The sequence below is a fragment of the Gymnoscopelus microlampas genome (genome assembly GCF_963454915.1).
Source record: "Gymnoscopelus microlampas genome assembly, chromosome: 7".
In the NCBI taxonomy this organism is placed as follows: Eukaryota; Metazoa; Chordata; class Actinopteri; order Myctophiformes; family Myctophidae; genus Gymnoscopelus; species Gymnoscopelus microlampas.
The window spans coordinates 47,990,088-48,010,415 of NC_139944.1; the positions used below are offsets into that span (position 1 = coordinate 47,990,088).

The window sequence follows — 20,328 nt, forward strand, 5'->3', positions numbered from 1 at the left end:
AAACTCATCCAACACACCAGTTAGATGTTTGCACTTACCGTGCCATCTGGGATCAACAATACAATAAACACTGAGAGTCTCCAGGCTCCTCGCTGAGGTCAATCCTTCCCCTTCCCTCCGTTCAGATCTCACATCACCCAGCCATCTAATTATCAAGTCATGGATTCAACAGATCTGATCCTGTCTGCAATAGATCATCATACAGTATATGCGGGAGAAGTCATTAAGGCTGTTTAATAATGGACTGAGAAACATCCTGTTAATTAGTTCGTCAGCAGGTCCGAACGAAGCCAAACAGTCATCAGGGATGGCCTTCAAGGGAAATCGCTCCAGTGTGCAATGGAGTGTGAATACAATGTTAGCATCACTATCGTACATCACAGGATATGCGGGGGACAAATTAGTTGATTGTTGTGTTTTATAGAAAATAAAATCTGGATGTTAAATGTTAATTTAACCATGTGAACTCTCGCGTGCCTTTTCTGGGGAGAGCATGCACTGGAAATAGCTGAACTACTGTATAAGCTCAAAAACATGTCGCAGCGCAACGCGTTGTGAGCTTGTAGATCTACGGCGATATTTTCGCCTTGGATATTTAGTGTTGTAGAGCAGGGGTCCCCCTAACTGAGGACCCCCTAACTGAGAGAGAGATGAAGCAGGGACCCCCACTACATATTGTATAAAATTGTGTTGCAGATTAAACTTTTTTTTATAGTTAATTGAACTCATTCTAATGTGTATTATCAGATACTTAAACCCTCAATATTTAGTCAACTTGACCGTTGGCCCTGTACTTGGTCTGCCCTTTTTCCCTCTACAGCAACTTGCTGAAAATAGCCGATCTACAAGCTCACACTGCGAGGCGTTGTGAGCTTGTGGATCTGCTATTTTCGGCTAATACTCCCCATCACACAAAGATTTGGCGGACCCCCTGTAATTACTCTGAGGACCCCCTGGAGATCCCAGACCCCCTGTTGAAGACCCCTGTTGTAGAGCGTACAGTAGCGAACATGCAGCTAACTCTGAGAGCGTGACCCTTACGGGTCAGAGGTTAACTAACATTGTGGAGTTTAATGTGTGGTCGTACAGCTTCTCATACAAAACAGAAAGACAACGCGAGCAAGGTATCTATCTATATATACAATTTGAATCCTGCGCCATGTCGGTTGTCAGTTTGTACTAACGTTGTATGTGGCCAGTGTGACGTAATCTGACATCACGCCAGTGTGACGTAATCTGACATCACGATCTGACATAATATGGACACAACGCCAGTGTGACGTAATCTCACGACAGCATGACATCACGCATGACATCACATCCTACCTATAAATTCTAGGATGCCGTCAGATCGCACCAGTTCGACGGCTTCCATAGTGGGTTTTGGTCATTGGAGAGGTGATGCACGTCACCTCTTTCTGAAGTGGGTACTTTCAAAGCCTGCCGTGGATTTAGGAGAGCACAAAACTCTCTCTCACACTGTGAGGTGCCTGTAAGGTGGCACTGCAAAGTGAACGACGCGTCACGCTAGACGTTCGGGCCGCGTAGCGGCCCGAACTTCTAGTATAATACAAGCAGGTTTGTGGAAACAATTATGTGCCTACTTAGTCTTAGGCTGGACAGTCCCCCCTCCCCAAGGAAGAGCTTCAGATAAAACTGGACCATTATTAGTCATCCAAAACTGGGAATACATTGCATGGGAAAACGCCGCCCCGCTGGAGCCAGCTATGCTTCTTGACGTCTTTTACTGTAGATAACATTTGACTCAATTAGTTGCTAAATTGGGCCCATTGGGATTATTAGCAAGAGAATCAAGGTCTTGTTCGTCAAACTGTGTTTGGAAAAAGGAGAAGAGGGTTTTTTAAGGAGGTAATTAGCGACAGACAGGACGAAGGCATGCTGTGTTTTAACCCATTAAGACCGGGAACGCATTGGTGTGTCATTTTAAGATTTCTTTGGCTATTCAAAAATAGCAGATATACAAGCTCATAGCGCGGCACCGAGTGCCACGCTATGAGCTTGTAGATCTCCTATTTTTTCTTTTTAAATCGTGAAAATGTGCAAATCTTTGAATATATATATTTTTTAAACGAACATACTGTATGTAACTGTCAAATGTCTCAACAATGTCTTAATTCTTCTGAAAAACTATTGTTGCTATATAGTGGTGCTTAAACTTTTTCTTGTCAAGGACCCCCAAAATTATATGTTTTTGGCCGCCGACGCCCATCCAAATATGTTGTTCCAGGGACCCCCAAAAGTAAAGATTTGAGTTACAAATGTTCACTTTAAAAAATATACATATATTCAAAGATTTGCACACATTTTCATGATTTTTCAAAAATAGCAGATCTACAAGCTCATAGTGCGGCACTCGGTGCCGCACTATGAGCTTGTATATCTGCTATTTTTGAATAGCCAAAGTATATAATAATGGCTATAGCTAAAATCTAAAATGACACTAATGCGTTGCCGGTCTTAATGGTTTAAAGAGCGGGAGGGGACAAGACTTGAAATGTGACAGGATGTTAAAAATGGGAGTAAAAAAAAAAGAGAGAAAAGAACATAATAAACCGTTATTCTCATTCATATATACTAGGGGTGTGCCGATATATCGTCCCGCGATATATCGCGATACGTTTTCGCGACGATATGTATCGTTTTGGGAAAAAAAAATATCGTTTTTGAAAAAAAAATTTTTTTTTTTTTACAATCATAATAATCAGGCATGCAAACGGCCCCGAAGTGAAAAGAGTGACAACATGTTTTTTTTTTCGGGTCAGGTGTCATACTATTTGGATTCAAAACGGCTATTGTAGCTGAAAAGCTACAAGTTTGCATGTCTGAATAATGCAAAAACAGAATTATTTGTTTGCATTTTCTTTTTTTCTCCTCCATATATTTTCATAATAAAAAAAGTGCATATCGTATCGTATCGAAATCGTATCGAAGTTGTGAGCCAAATATCGTATCGTATCGTTTCGTGAAATTAGTGTATCGGCACACCCCTAATATATACCCAAAATGAAGCTGGGAGGCACTGGTCATTATGAAGACCTAGTTTGCTGTATTTTAGGGACAGAATTCTCCGTTGGGGAAGCTGTCAAAGAACAATGTTGTGTTTATTCTACAATGTTGCCTCACAGCAAGACGGTCCTGGGTTCGAAACCTCGGCAGAGGGCCTTTCTGTGTGTGAGTTTGCGTGTTCTTCCCATGTTTTCATACATGCATTTCCCCCAGGTACTCTGGTTTTATTCCCACATCAAAAACACATGCATTGCCCTTGAGCAAGGTACTGGCATTATACATTTGCAATATATAATGCAAATAGGAGACTCCTTGTGTCTCAAAGGAGACTTTTTGTGTCTCCTACCGGAACCACTGCAGGTCATCAAATTATTGGCTTAGGAATGTGATAAAAACAAAACAATATCCATGAATTCAAGTCTCCATGGAGTGACTAATCGATAGGGGAGAAAGTCATTTTGCGGGTGAACTATCCCTTTAACAAATTCACATCCTATTCCTCCTGGATCATCTTTACAACACCTCAATCTAGTCCACTTTCTTTCAGTATGTTTATGTTATTATGTAATACATGGAACGGAAGCCCTGGTTGCAGCTAACAGCACATCTGATATCAATCTCTACCCACTTGTTATATTCCACTGCCATTGGCAGAGAAATATCACCTGCAATTATCCTCCAATTATAGACACAGAAGATAACGTTTTACTGTGTTTAATTATAGCGCAATTAGAATCAAACACACGGGTCAGGAGACACCATTACAATAGCAGATTTACTACGTACACAATGTACAACCCATCCGCTTGCTCAGTGGTTCACAACCTTTTCAGGCCGTGACCCCCCAATTAATAATCATATTTGAACAGGGGACCCTCCAAAATAATCATATTTGAACAGGGGACCCTCCAAGAGAATCATATTTGAACAGGGGACCCCCCACCCTGACAAGCACTTGGAATTGTAGGAGTTGAGCCATTACGTTTAGTTTGACTCTGTTCAACAGATACATATTGTGAAAATAGCTCACGACGCCTCGCAATGCGAGGCGTTGTGAGCTTGTAGATCTGCTATTTTCACAATTTTTGCCTCTTTCTTATATTATTTAACAATTTGGCCAATGTTTGACCAGTTTTTATAGTATAGTTTGTTGATTACTTTTGATGCAGTAATGGTCTTTTTTAAAGTAAAAAAAAATGTATTAAAAAGATCTTAAAAGTCCTTACATAGTCACTTTACTGTCATCTGGACACCCCCCCCCCCCCCCCTCCCTCCCCCCAAATCATGTAACCCACAGGTTGAGTACCACTGCCTCTTGCTCATCCAGTCATCTCAGGGGATACTCCGGTAGCTGACCGAAAATTCGTCGTCCACATCAGTGGTTCTCAACCAGTGGTCCGGGAGAGAGGGTTCCAGGTGGTCCCCAGCTAAATGATGGAGAGTTGGTAACCAAATGGACCCTCATAGATCTTTAACTCTTGAGAGTGTAAAATGAGTCTACACCAGGGGTCTTCAACAGGGGGTCCGGGACCCCTAGGGGGTTCTCAGAGTTACTACAGGGGGTCTGCCAAATCTTTGTGTGATATGATTTATTTTTTTTACCTTAAAGGGGAAATCCACCCATTTTCAATATTTAACTATGTCATTAATATAGCATAAAGGAGTGTGGAAATAAGAAAAAAGTTCCCCCCTTTCTGTGTTGCCTTGAACTGGAGGATTGATTGTGGGTTTAACATTGCAAATTACAACATGATGACTCATCATGTGGTAATCCTCCAGTTCAAGGCAACACAGAAAGGGGGGAACTTTTTTCTTATTTCCACACAACTCCTTTATGCTATATTAATGACATAGTTAAATATTGAAAATGGGTGGATTTCCCCTTTAACCACTTGAACCCTAGCATCCCTTTTCTGAAGAGAACTTTAGCCAAAAATAGCAGATCTACAAGCTCACAACGCCTCGCGCTGCGAGGCGTTGTGAGCTTGTAGATCTGCTATTTTTGGCAAAGAGGTATAGATGTAGAGGGGAAAAAGAACAGTAAAGTAAACAAAAAAAGTTGAATCTAAAACACAATTTTATACAATATAGAGGGGGTCCCTGCTTCAACTCTCTCTCAGCTAGGGGGTCCTTGGGCTGAAAACGTTGAAGACCCCTGGTCTACACAATTAGAGAATGTAGAAGAATTGTTCTTTTGATCAACGTTTGCCTGTTATCTCTCCTATGGTACCAACATCAATACAGAGTTTCGGAGTCTGAGAGGCTAAATCTCATCAAACGGTGGTCCGTGGCTCAAATGCCAAATAAATAATGGACCTTGATATGAAAAGGGTTGAAAACCACTGGTACACATAAACACAATGTTCCTTGTTCTATTCCAGATGGAGACGTTTGCATGTCTTCACCCCTCTCTGTCCTTGGCATCCTGTCTCTCCACACTGCTCTAAATAAATAAAGCATCCTAGTATGAAATCCTAATAGCAGGTTTTGAGAGCGGATTGAGTTTTGTGTGTGTGTGTGTGTGTGTGTGTGTGTGTGTGTGTGTGTGTGTGTGTGTGTGTGTGTGTGTGTGTGTGTGTGTGTGTGTGTGTGTGTGTGTGTGTGTGTGTGTGTGTGGGCTGCGACATCTCGTATTAACCCATTAAGGCCTGAAGCCGATTCTATAAAATGTCTGTTTTTAGAATGTCTTCTAAAAGCAGTTTTTTGAAAAAAACGTATGTTACTATGTCTGTGGTTCTTAAACTTTTTCATGTCAAGGCCCCTCAAAATGATATGTATTTGGCCGCCGACCCCCCATCTCAAAATATGTTGTTGAAGGGACCCCCCCAGAAGCAAAGATTTTAGTTAAAAATGTTCGCTTTAAAACAATATTATATTCAAATATTTGCACACATTTTCACGATTTTTCAAAAATAGCAGATCTACAAGCTCATAGCGCGGCACTCGGTGCCGCGCTATGAGCTTGTATATCTGCTATTTTTGAATAGCCAAAGAAATGTAAAATAATGTGTTTTTTTTAGCTCAAATCAAGAAGTGACACAGATGCGTTCCAGGTCTTAATGGGTTAAAGTAAATGGCTTAAACGGGTAATCAAATTAACCGTGGACATGTAAAAACACCTCCTTACACAAGGACACACCATAATGGGTCTCTCTGAGATCAGGTGGTAAAGACAATATAAAGGCTAAATCCTCTTAACGTGTGTTACTGTGGTGGCAGGATGAAGTTGGCGTAAAAACAAAGCCTGCGTGTCTATTTTGACATTTTGTACCTCACATGCACATTTGGTGTCATCAAAAGATGAATGTACAGTACTCCTTATCGTATGCTGATCAGAGCAGGACATGTGTTTATATATTTTTTAAATTAGTTCACTGCACTCAATGCATACCGTACCTTAACCCATTAAGACCTGGAACCGTGTCATTTTTAGATTTGAGCTAAAAAGCATTATTTTACACTTTGGGCTATTCAAAAATAGCAGATATACAAGCTCATAGCGCGGCACCGAGTGCCGCGCTACGAGCTTGTAGATCTGCTATTTCTGAAAAATCGTGAAAATGTGTGCAAATCTTTGAATATATATATTTTTAAAGCGAACATTTTTAACTCAAGTCTTTGCTTCTGGGGGGTCCCTGGAACAAGATATTTTGATGGGGGTCCGCAGCCAAATACATATCATTTTGGGGGTCCTTCACATGAAAAAGATTGAGCACCACTGATATAGAAACATACGTTTTTCAGAATACTGTTGGGATTTAGGAGACATGTAGAATCGGCTTCAGGTCTCAATGGGGTAAGAATGAGCCAACCTGGGCACAACCACCAGATTGATTTCCATGGTTGTCACACAGAGCTCAGCACTGCTTACCGATCCAACTGTCATTATGCATTCAATCCGGGAACGCATCTGTGTCATTTTAGATTTCTTTGGCTATTCAAAAATATAGCAGATACAGTATACAAGCTCATAGCACGGCACCGAGAGCCGCGCTATGAGCTTGAAAAATCAAAAATGTGTGCAAATCTTTGAATATTTGTATGTGTTTTAAAGCGAACATTTTTTAACTCCGATATGTGCTTCTGGGCCGGGGGTCCCTGGAACAACATATTTTTAGATTGGGGTCCAAGGCCAATTACATATAATGTTCTGGGTCCTTGACATGGAATAGTTGGAGCACCACTGATATAGCAACATACTGTATATATATTTTTAAACTGTTTGTATTATATATATATATTCAAAGATTTTGCACAAATCTACACGCTCATAGCTTGTATATCTGCTATTTTTGAACAGCCAAAGAAATCTAAAGTGACACAGATGCGTTCCCGGTTTTAATGAGTTAAGGTCAACTTTAGTCCCACAACAATTGCATCAAGCAAAAACTAAAATGTCAAAAGAACAGTTTCTACACATATCGCCACCTGCACAAGCTCATGCACCCTATCTCTCCCTTAATCACTCACTCGCACGCACCTATCTATCTATTGTATTGTATCTATCTATCTATAAATTACACAAATCTGTCTGTCTGCATCTGTCTTTTTGCCCATATATGGAGTTATGCCCAAATATGGAGAAGGGTGTCATCATATTGATGAAGTGATAGTAGGAACATGCGCTGCTGTTGCACCATCAACTATGATGTCATTCTTAGCCTAACATGGAGTTCCACACTGTAAGTACTGTACGTACTTCAACAAGACCCACTGCACAACCGACACATTTATCCAATGGAGTTTTCCTCCGAATTAACTGATGATTTATTTGCATTCAAACCGCCCCGAACAACACAAACAACATACCATTCAGCATGAATTGCATAACATTCAGGAATAGCATGTATTATGTATGTATGTAAGTATGGGATCACAGGTTTTCTCTAATCTCTCTCAAACATTCACATATTGTGTGTGTGTGTGTGTGTGTGTGTGTGTGTGTGTGTGTGTGTGTGTGTGTGTGTGTGTGTGTGTGTGTGTGTGTGTTCTTTATAGCCATCATCACCTCACTCCTTCCCTATTATCGTCTATATATGTCAATCGGAAGCTCTCCTAGTGAAGTGATTGCTTTGCCTCAGTCCAATGGTGTTGACAAAACAATTAAAAGCTGTAAACACTCGTATACATTTAATGTCCATATCAACAGAATTACTGTCACTCAGGAAAGATCGGCATTGCTCGTATCGTATGTAATTCACCCGTGTCTAGACGTGTTAAAAAAATCAGTAAGTGCATGCAAGGAGATCACATAACCTAATGACAGGCCTAACTTGCGTGGGCGTTTACTGTCTTTCAAGCGAGGTATTTAGCAGGGCTGTCACAGCGGGGATCCTTTCACATCGCCCACATCGCCCACATTATGAGCGAGACGGGCAGGTATAGTGGCCTCATCTCTCTCTGCCCACATCGGCCCACACTCGGCCTCTGTCAGGACACATGGCTTTCTCCCCGCAAAAATGAATTGTGCAAAGACAAAGTGTCAATAGTGGCCGTGCCACTAACCTGAAGACCCTGTCGAGATTGAAAGAGTAAAAAGCAGGTCTAAAATACAGTGCGCTCCAAGAAACACACGCGCAGTGACAGAGCAATTACAGGGTCTCGTATATCAAGACATCCCAGGCGATCACAAGGCCAGTGAGAGAGTGTGGGTGCTTCTTTCTGAACCCGGGGAGGACACGGGCTGAATTCTGAACGGAGCTGAAATCTATAAATCTTTCAACACAGTCATCTAGGAAAGAAAATACCGAAGACGTTCAGTAGTTGTAGTATCCTTAAAAACATGTTCTTCTGTTTTTTGTGGAACTTGCCAAATTCCTACACTTAATTGAAACGGTTTAGTGTGTCCGCAGGGTAAAATTCAGCCCCGCCGTCACAACGGGGGCGACCGGACCATCTTGCCTAAGTCAAGACTGCTCAAGTTAAAAAAACAAACCTTCTGGTACTTTTTAATGAATAGCATTTCCTTGTCAAGCCTTCCTCAGCGTGTTAAGAAAGTGGTCAGTGTGTTGTGAGTACCAGGAGGGACTGATAGACAGACAGACATACAAGGACTCCATACAGCTGCTGTCGTTAAAAAATAAATAAAATCGCGCACACGCTTTGCGTGTGTGCCCCCCGCACGTATGCACCCCCCCAGGTACATTGTGCAAATAGCTGATCTACGGTACAAGCTCACACCGCCTTGCAGCACGAGGCGTTTGCCTTTATCTTAGTTAATAATTGACGATTTGGCCACTGTTTGACCATTTCTATTGTGTAATTACTTTTTAAATTTATTTTTTATATATATTTTCATTTTAGAGGTATTAAAAAGGTCTTAAAAGTCCTTAAATGGTCACTTTAGAAATGTGCAGATACCCTATTACTGTATGTTGGTTTGTTTACTGTTGAGTGAGACATTCTTTTTGAACATTAAGCAAATGATCTGGCCCACAGTTTGAGAAACACTGGTCTACACCCTCCCCCAGACCTTGGCTGTGACTATACACACAGGGGGGGGGGGGGGTTGATGGCTAAATTGTGGAGAAAGACAAAAAGATATTTTTTTGGGGGGAGGATTATAGCTGAAACAGTGTACCTGTGATGTCGGTCCCTCTGTCCTCATCTGAATCCTCTTCTTTGAGCTCTGTTTTGACCTCGTCTCTCATCTCTGGAACAAAGAAGTCGGTCTGGCGGGACAGTGGGACCATGTAGTAGGTCTGGTCCGCCTTACAGATCTCAATGGTCGGGAACGCACACAACTTCCTCTCCTGAAAGATAAGAAAAGAAAAAAGAGAATAAATCAAAACGGCTTCACATTCAGTTGAATGTACTACAAGCAACGTGTATAGTATATAAAAGGTATATATATATATATATATACAGTATAGGGTAAACCTTCCGGTTCCACGATCACAGAGAAACCAGAAGAAGATGATCAACAATATATTGACTTAAATATCATAGCCAGGAAGCTACTGTATAATGCTGATGTTGAACGAAGTTCACCCATTCACCCATTAAGACCGGGGAAAGCATCTCTGTCATTTTAGTTAAGCTATAAATACAGAGTTAAGCTATAAATACAGCACATTGGTTGGCTATTAGAAAATAGCAGATATACAAGCTCATAGCGCGTCACTTCGTGCCGCACTATGAGCTTGTATATCTGCTATTTTTTAAAAATCGTGAAAAAATTGTGGAAATCTTTGAAAATAACATATTTTACTCAAATCTTTGCTTCTGGGGGTCCCTGGAACAAAATATTTTGAGATGGGCGGTCCGCGGCCCAATGCATATCGATTTTGGGGACCTTGACAAAGTTTGAGCACCGCTATAGTGGTACAGTACAGAAATGTCATAACTCCGTAACAGGTCCGCCGCAGGGGAAAACCTATTAACATCAGATCTCTGCCGTAAAAAAAAAAAAAAAAGCTATTAAAATACGCGATTTAGAGCAAGGCCCATAGGCGCAGGTTTTTAACTGCGGCGGAAATGTCTCTACTGTACCACTCGTCCTAGGATATCATAACATCATAAGAAAGGTAGGAAAACCGAAATTCTCCTTTAAGTGTCTCAAAAAGTCTCACACACTTTGACCAGAGTCTACTCTCATGCCTGGATGAGGCTCTGAGCACTGTACAGCACAGGATCTGTTATTCAGGTGGGCAGATAAGATCAGAGAGACATGTGGCAATACAAATGTATTCACTGTGCTATTCACCATGCTGACATGATATAATGTAATATATATAATATATATATTATTATATGTTTCACACGAGAATATGAATCTATACATTCTCTCTCTTGCTCATGACAGTCCATTAACACTGCATTTCCATCGACATTCAGTGCTGGGTGAGGAAAGTGGGGGGTTTATAAATATTATACCACATTTACTCTAAAGGAGGACATTAGGCTTGCATAATTCTACTGCACTTCTTTCATATACTCCAGTCCAGAGATATGAGAGAAGTGAGCATTTCGCTGGGCCAAAGGACTGACTGTATACGACTTACTACACAGCCCAAGCGTATTTCTTTAACCCATTAAGACCGGGAACACATCTGTGTAACAACTACTTGAACCATTATTTTATACTTTGAATATTGAAAAATAGCAGATCTACAAGCTCATAGCGCGGCACCGAGTGAGCTCGTAGATCTGCTATTTTTGGAAAATCATGAAAATGTGTTCAAATCTTTGAATATATATATTTTTAAAGCGGACATTTTTAACTCAAATCTTTGCTTCTGGGCGGTACCTGGAACAACATCTTTTGAGATGGGGGTCCGCGGCCAAATACATATCATTTTGGGTGGTCCTTGACATGAAAAAGTTTGAGAACCACTGATTCAATAGCTTACAACATAAGTTTAAAAAAAAAAACTGTTAGGATTTAGAAGACATTTGTAGAATCCCCCCAAAAGCAAAGATTTGAGTTACAAATGTTCCGTTTTAAAAAAAATATATAAAGATTTGCAAAAATGTTCATGATTTAAAAAAAAAAAGAAATAGCAGATCTACAAGCTCATAGCGCGGCACTCGGTGCCGCGCTATGAGCTTGTATATCTGCTATTTTTGAATAGCCCAAAGACACAGATTCTTTCCCGGTCTTAATGGGCTAAATGACCCGCTGGGCTCTCAGCCACAACCTGTCATGAAGGTAGATAAATTAAAGTCAACAAAAGAATTTTGTCTTTTTCCCTTGAGACGTACAAGGGTATTTACTTGATTGACTGCCAGTGTATGTTGTGTGCCCAACAGCTATACTGCTACAATTGTGTGGTGCAACCGTAGGTGTAGAGAGTCAGACGGAGGGCTTGGAAAAAAAGTGAAGGTTGCGATGTGAGGGTCTATAAATAGTGTTAGCCCCCTTTTTCTCTCATTGTGAGGCGGTGGTGGAGTTATAGGCGGGCGGGGAGGGCGCTCCCAGACTTTATTTGCTATCGGGTCGCTGCGAGCTCAAGCTGATTGATCGGTTTTAATCTAATCCTTTGTAAAATAAGTATGTAGGAGCCGCTATGAATCACCTGGGCTGCTAACACACACCGGGGCCCCAGCTCCCAGGGCTGCCTAATATGCAAATGAGATGCCCACCCCCCCCCACACACAACCTGCTCTGGTAATGAGCAGACAGAAGAGAAATACAATACACACACACGTAAAGTAACTAAGTACATGTACTCAAGTACTGTACTTAAGTACATACAGTTTTGAGGTATTTTTTACTTTATTCAGTATTTACAATTTTAAATACTTTTACTTCAACTCCACTACATCTCAAGAGGAAAATATTGTACTTTTACTCCACTACAATTATTAGAAAACTTTAGTTACTAGTTACTTTGTAGATTTTGTTCAGCCCTCTGTATATTTAGGCCATTTGAAAATAGCAGATCTTCAAGCTCACAGCTCACAGTGCGTCGCAATGCGATGTTGTGATCTGCTATTTTCAACAGATTTTTATACATTTGAAACCTTGCAAAAATGTGGGACATTCTGCATAATCAGTACTTTTACTGTTGTACTTTAAGTATATTTTGATACCAATACTTTTGTACTTTTAATCGAGTACATTTTGAATTCCGGACTTTTACTTGTAACAGAGTATTTCTACATGGCAGTATCGAAACCTTTACTTAAGTAAAAAATGTGAGTACTTTTTCCACCATGGCGTACGTACGTACACGCACACACATACACACACATCAACGTAAGTGTGTTACTAACATTACTGACTGCAGTGTGAAAAGCACCACTCACTCACTCTGTGTGCGTGTGCATAAACCAGTGGTATCTTTTCCCAGAGGCAGAGCTGTTGAAGGCGAAATTAAAACAACTGCCATTTCTCTTCAAACTGGAGTTTCAATCTGTTGTTGTCAGAGATAATAATAGTTACCGCCCGTTCCCTGACATGACTTTGGCAGAGATAAGTTGAGCGAGCTACCGAAACCATTTCCAGCAGCAGCTGTGTGTTTATCAGCCGTAGTTAAGAACCACCAGACCTACTGTACCTGCGGATTATGCCAGTAAATGGTAAATGGTGCATTTATATACATGTAGCAAGGCGCTTTACAATGATTGTGCATTACATTCACACATTCACCCATTCACACACACATTCATACACCGATGGCGGAGGAAACCATGCAAGGCACCAACCTGCTCATCGGGGGGCAAGTAGGGGTTCAGCGTCTTTGCTCAAGGACACTTCGACACTAGTCTCGCATTACCAGACTGTTGCCTCCCACCATTTTCAAATGTTTCCGGCATACAGTCTGGGACTCGGAAGCTCTGATCATGATTAGAATATAAACCGGATATGAAGCCTCCTCCCCACTTCCGTTTCGTCTTTACAGTCGCGCAAATTTATCCTAATATAAATACAAAGTATATTTAGCTTGCTGCTTAGCAGAAATGGAAATAAAATAATAAAATGTAGAGATATTTTAAAAGATATTTTTGTGAACGGAAGTGCAAGTTTCCTCTCTCAGATTTGGGGAGTTGTAGTTCCAGACTCTATATAGCATTCAGAGATTGTGGAATAGTTGTCTGGCTACGCGAGACTACTTCGACACTAACTCTGGGGGAGCCCGGGATCGAACTGGGAACCTTCCGGTTACCAAGCGGCCGCTCTACTTAGTATGTTACCTTATGTCGACCGCATAGTCCACTATGTGGTTGACACTTTACACCTTAATCCCATGTACAACGCACTGTTTAAAAATATATATATATCCTATACTAACGTCCGTAGCATATCATGTACAGCAGTGATATTCAACTGGAGGCCCACGGGCCACATCCGGCCCCAGCTGAGCTTTCATTTGGCCCCTGGAACACATTCCATATTCCAAAGTACAATTTACAATTCAGGCATTTAGCAGACGCTCTTAATCCAGAGCGATTTACAGTAAGCAAGGTTAACATGACGTAATACATCAAATGCATAGACATAGTATTCTAAGATCATAGGTAAACCAATAACCATTGTCTAAATCATCAGTCTATAGTATACAGTAATATAAAAATAAAAATAAATCTGCACATTGAAACTTTATTTGTATTATACTGTCTGATGATAGGTTCTTGGTTTACCTTGAAAATAAAATGGTTGGTTGTACGGAATGAAAGTAGCTATTTCTGAGTTTTAAGTGGCTGTTGTCCATTAGACAGAATAGTCATTCTACATACATTAGCTAGTTTTGAATGGATTTTGTCCTTCTTCCATGTCCTACATTTTCATCCACTTGTAAGTTTTATACAGTATGGTTCATTCATCCTCAATGCGTCCTTGGCTGAATAATGGTCTAACTCACAACTCATGGTTCTTGAAACACATCATAAGAGCTTGTGCCCTTATCAGCCGGATGCTCAAAAACATAAAAACAATAAAAAACCTTTCCTTCATACGAACATGTAACCACTTTCACCTGGCCAGCCTGCCTCCACTACTCTCAAAGACGCTTCCATGCCAGGGCCCTGTGCATGCACATAACACACTGAAATATCTACTTCCTATTTTCTCAATATCCAGATCAAAGCCTGTGCATTAAAGGACTGGCACAGAAATTATCCTTTCAAATATCAAAATGCATTTATGCAGTATGAAGCATGCCCTAATAAGTAACCATAATGGCCATGTGTCCGTTGTTGTGTCCTACAGTATATGACAAACGGTCAAATGGTTAACGACGAACACGGTCTTGTGGCCCCCAACTTCAAGTCATTTTACAATTGTGGCCCCCTGCCTAATCTAGTTGAATACCCCTGATGTACAGTATCTATCTGCAACAGAAAACAAGAAGAGGCGAACTAAACCTCCTCCTCTCCCCTCAATCAGCCAGGCTTCTAAAACATCTCTGCTGCTGCTTTCCAATGACATTGTGCTACAACCTCCATAAAGATGAAGCGGAAATAATGGAGCTCAAAAGCGTCCAGGTGTAACACACCAAATAACGGGCATCCTGTTAGAGCGAACAAGTATAAGCTTCTGTACAAATCCATTCATTGGGTTGAGTGTGTGTGTGTGTGTTTATAAGAGACAAAGAGCCAGAGAGTTAAGACAGCAGAAGTTCACTCAGAGGCACACTAATTGACAGGTGACTGATTCCCCTTTCCCATTCATTTGATCACCAGCAATAACCACAGCCGGTGCATCGAGAGGAAAGAGAGAAAGAGACGTCCGCTGTCTTTAAGTTAAGCTTTACTTCAGGGGTCTTCAACGTTTTCAGGCCAAGGACCCCCTAGCTGAGAGAAAGATGAAGCAGGGACCCCCTACTCTATATTGTATAAAATTGTGTTTCAGATTAAAGTTCTTTTTTTTTTACTTAGTCTGCTATTTTTTCCCTCTACACCTATAGCCTCTTTGCCAAAAAATAGCCGATCTACAAGCTCTCAACGCCTCGCAGCGCGAGGCGTTGAGAGCTTGTAGATCTGCTATTTTCGGCTAATGTTCCCCTCAGAAAAGGTATTCTAGGGTTCAAGTGGTTAATGTAAAACAACTCAATCCTATCACACAACGATTTGGCGGACCCCCTATAGTAGCTCTGAGGACCCCCTAGGGGTGCCGGACCCCCTGTTGAAGACCCCTGCTTTACTGCATACAACATTCTATATGTATAATCCCATGCTCTGGAATTGTAAGGATGCCAATGTTGGTCGGTTCAAACCACTTTGAAATGTATCCGCTTGGACTGGGTGTAAGAGCAGCACTGCTCAAGTTTTAACGGCTGCTAAACCTGCCAAATAAAACTAAAAGAAACCGTCTAATTCTCAAATCACCTGCAAGGGATGAAATGTACCACTAACTGGTCTGCCAAGCAAATGGTGTCTCTGTGCAACAGTGCTATTTGCGCATATCTAAATAATCTAATGTGCATATATTTGGTACTAAATAGGCCCCTTTCCATGCAAATGAGCCTCAGTGCAAAAAAAAAAAAAAAGGCAAATTCACAAACACCAGCGCTAATACCCACACGCAGTTACGGTGAAAATTATTAGTGTCTTCGGAGAGTTGGTGATAATGAAGCACATTTACAGTATACAGGGATTCGTTTCACACCCAGACTATCCAGTGATCATAGCAGCAGTGATTGTAGACAGACAATGCTTGTGAGCGGATATTTCAACCCTCAAACAGAGGTGTCAAACTCATTTAGGTGGCAGGTGGGATTTGACAAAATGCCACATTGCGGCAGGCTGGAATACTCTCTGTCTGTGCGTGAGTGCAAGCATGTTCCCAATGAATGCTGAAAGGCACACATGCTGTCATAGTATGCTGTCATAGTATTCGTTCACAACCAGCACCTGGAATTTCATCACTTTAGAGCAAGGCCACATGGCCTTTGGTGTTTTGAGAGCACAAAGGCTAGGGCATGAAGAAGAAAAACTGAAGTTCAGCTGAGGATTAAGGATGATTTGTTTTATGATATTTTTGGGGGCTTTTTGGCCTTTCTATTTATAGTTTTCAGTAGAGACAGACAGGAAACAGGGAGAGAGAGAGATGGGGAGAGACATGCAGCAAAGATCGTCGGGAATGGGACTCAAACCTGCGATGCGCTGTCAGGCTACGTTGGAGCCTAGGTGCCCGGACCACCATGCCAGCCGTCCAGGCTAGATGAATTTATTTTGAATACATAGAATAACTATGATTAGTGAAATAATACATTTTAAAAAGCTGTTTATTTAAAAAAATATATATATATGTATTGGTAATGGCAAATTACCAACATTTGTAAAACTCTTGAGTCAAAAGTTCATACACAATCAACCCTGGACTAACCAGAGTCACTGGACTCATTTCCAGATGATGGGATGGGTATTCAGGTGGAGTTGCCGTGTATGTTTTAAGGGTTCCTTGGACCATATGGTGAATGTTGTCCTCTTTTTGGTGATGCCAGCTGCCCACTATTTTGCCACAGCGTCTTGGCTTTGAAAACCTGCCGGAGCACAACCCTGTTTACTCAGTCACAGCTGTGCAGAATTGGCAAATTAGGATGAGTTCAATGTGTTAACCAGTACTAGATTAGCGTCAAACTATCATCACACATACAGTAGGTTGGTTTTCCAGCGGTTCAATACCAGGCTTGAAATCGATCCCACGACTGGTTATGTGTACAGCTTCTCACTTGATGTTGCCCAATAATAATTCAGAATCTCAACTAGAAAAGTGTGCTCCTCGGAGCACAGGTCTCCGCCAGGCCGGGTTGCCTACCCAGGGCCTGCAAACTTTGGCAGGCAGTAGGGCAGTCACTAATACAGATTTTTGTTATTCGACTTCGAATACCTAAAAGTATTCGAACATCCGATTATTCACAGGTGAAATATCTTTTTTTTTTTCATCCAATACAAACAAGCATTTCTCATGAAAAACAGCGTGTTGCAAGCCTTGAAAACAACCAGCGAATAAAGGGTTACTATACTACACCAGAGGTGGACAGAGTACTCGACCCCAGTACTTGAGTAAGAGTACAGAGTACTCCTGGTTAAATTTACTCCAATACAAGTAAAAGTAGCTCAGTCAAAATGTTACTCAAGTAAGAGTAAAAAAACACTTGCTTTTAAATATACTTAAGTATTCAAGAGTACATGCTTTTAAAAATACTTACAGTAAGTACAAGTCAAAATTAAAAAAAAGTAAATTTCTTATTTTTCACATCAATATTTTTTTCAAATTAGTGCATCATTGGTTCAAAACGAGTAACTAAATTAATATCTTTATAGTCTAGTGGTGCAGTACAAAATAACCAAATAACCAAAAATATTACATTTAAATATACTGTCTTGAACAAACAAAAATATGTCTAAAACCTCAGCAATTCCAATGCAACAAAATAACTCCAGCCAGTGATTCTCAACCTTTTCAGGCTGTGACCCCCCCAAAATAATCATATTTGAACTGAGGACACCCCCACCCTGACTGTAATGTTACCACAAAATTGGCTGAAATAGACTAAAGCAGGGGTAGGCAACCTGCGGAAGGAAGGATGCAAAGGAATAAGAGGTTTTCTTTCTGTTTTTTTTTTTTTACTTTAAGCATAAAGTTAAGTTATTAACCCATTAAGACCTGGAACTTTGTCATTTTTAGATTTGAGCTAAAAAGCATTATTTTACACTTTAGGCTATTCAAAAATAGCAGATATACAAGCTCATAGCGCGGCACCGAGTGCCGCGCTACGAGCTTGTAGATCTGCTATTTTTGAAAAATCGTGAAAATGTGTGCAAATCTTTGAATATATATATTTTTAAAGCGAACATTTTTAACTCAAATCGTTGCTTCTGGGGGGTCCCTGGAACAAAATATTTTGATGGGGGTCCGCGGCCAAATACATATCATTTTGGGGGTCGTTGACATGATAAAGTTTGAGCACCACTGATATAGAAACATACGTTTTTCAGAAAACTGTTGAGATTTAGGAGACATGTAGAATCGGCTTCAGGTCTCAATGGGTTAAAGTAAAGTTATTAGTACAAAAAAAGGGTCGCCCATACACCAGATAAAAATAAGAAACTAATCATTGAAGGAAAATAAAGAATTTATTGATGCTTGGTTTGTTTTCTTTCACCACCAACGCTGCTAGCTTACTGGTATACTTGATCTGCTTTGAGATATTAGCAAACAATAAAAAAAAAGTTATATCAAAACACCAGAAAAAGCACACAAAAAAAGCCACTCGAGACAGATTTTTAATAATCTTTTGGGACAAAAATGTATCTTTTGATAATAAAGGTTGCCTACCCCTGAACTAAAGTATAAGCACTTGGAATGTGGGAGTTGAGGCATTCCATTTAGTTTGACTCAGTACCACAAATAAATACTGTGGAAAATACCCTATCTACGAGCTCACAACGCCTCGCAAGGCGCAGGCGTTGTGAGCTTGTAGATCAGCTATTTTCAAAATGTTTGCCTCTGTCTTATATTATTTGACAATTTGGCCAATGTTTGAATTTTTTTTATAGTATAGTTTGTTGCTTACTTTTGATTTCTTTTCTTTCTTTTTGTAGGTATTAAAAAGGTCTTAAAAATCAGGACCCGACCTACAGGTTGAGAACCACTGATCTAAGCAGTAGCAGTGATGTTAGGTTTTCAATGTAGTTAGTGGGTGCCAGGAGTGGTCATTTGAATGGGTCCCAGCCCAGGGACATTTTGTGATTCTAGAGTCCTAATAAAATAAAAACGTTTACCCATTCAAGGCGCATGCATTGTTTTCAAGGTGAAAAACTAAAAACCATACATGTCACTCTTTGCCTTTCAAGAATATTCAAGGCAAAAAAAGTACCATATGTCACTGCTAAATACTAGTGCTAGCCAAAACTCTCTAAAGGGATCTAAAATGTTGTGCTTACCTCGACAACAAGTGTTGTCCTTATCTACTTCAATGGACTATTTTGTTTGGGCTGTTTGCTGGATTCTTTTTTTTAACAAGCTCAATATTTTGAGCAGTCTACAACGTGAGCGATTGCAATGTGGAGTGAATGTCTGTGTGTGTCACACACACACACACACACACACACACACACACACACACACACACACACACACACACACACACACACACACACACACACACACACACACACACACACACACACACACACACACACACACAGGCTGCCGTCCTGCCTGCAGCCTGCCTGAACTGACACAGACTGAGTGGAGCACATGTGGATGTTTTTTTCTGTGCGCGACAGATATCAGCGTTTGTTTCATCGTTCGGCCGTGTGCGCATCAACGTTCGGCCGTGTGAGCGTGGGCGCATGGGCACACGCTACAGGGAACATTGGATAGGGTTCCTTCTTTGACGAATACAATGTGTGGGCAATTGCCAATTTTAGGGGGAAAAACAACAACCAGCCAACCTGAAAGTACTCAGTACTTTTCAGCCTACCTAGAAATTTACTTGAGTAAAAGTAAAATATTTGTCTTGGAAATGTACTCGAGTAAGAGCAATAAGTATCATAGAAATCTAATACTCGAGTAAAGTACAGATCCTCAGAATATGTACTTAAGTACAGTACTCAAGTCAATTTACTCAGTTACTGTCCACCTCTGTACTACACTGGCATTGTTCATTTTTAGGCTTTTGCTAGGCCTACATACTACTGTATAACATCTCCAGCACCAACTCCACAAACTCCTCAGAGGCAGAAAAGATGCATCAGCAGCACACAAATAAATAGTGTAGCGCTATAAGCCACCATTTATACATAATTGCTATCGGATGCAAATTTGCAGCTGAGTGCAATTTGTCCTTAAGGGCATTTTGCATTCAGCTGTGAAACTTTCTGGGCGTGTTTGTTTGTAATGCTCTA

The 20,328-nt window shown here is 40.7% G+C and overlaps 1 protein-coding gene across 1 annotated transcript in view; it reads right to left on the reverse strand.

Moving 5' to 3' along the window:
• Nucleotides 1–20,328, reverse strand: part of tex264a (testis expressed 264, ER-phagy receptor a) — a 156,992-nt gene that overhangs the window by 6,918 nt on the left and 129,746 nt on the right. The window contains exon 3 of the mRNA XM_084063448.1: nucleotides 9,608–9,779. Within this exon, the coding sequence (XP_083919574.1) occupies nucleotides 9,608–9,779 (172 nt within the window). The remainder of the gene's footprint in view (nucleotides 1–9,607; nucleotides 9,780–20,328) is intronic.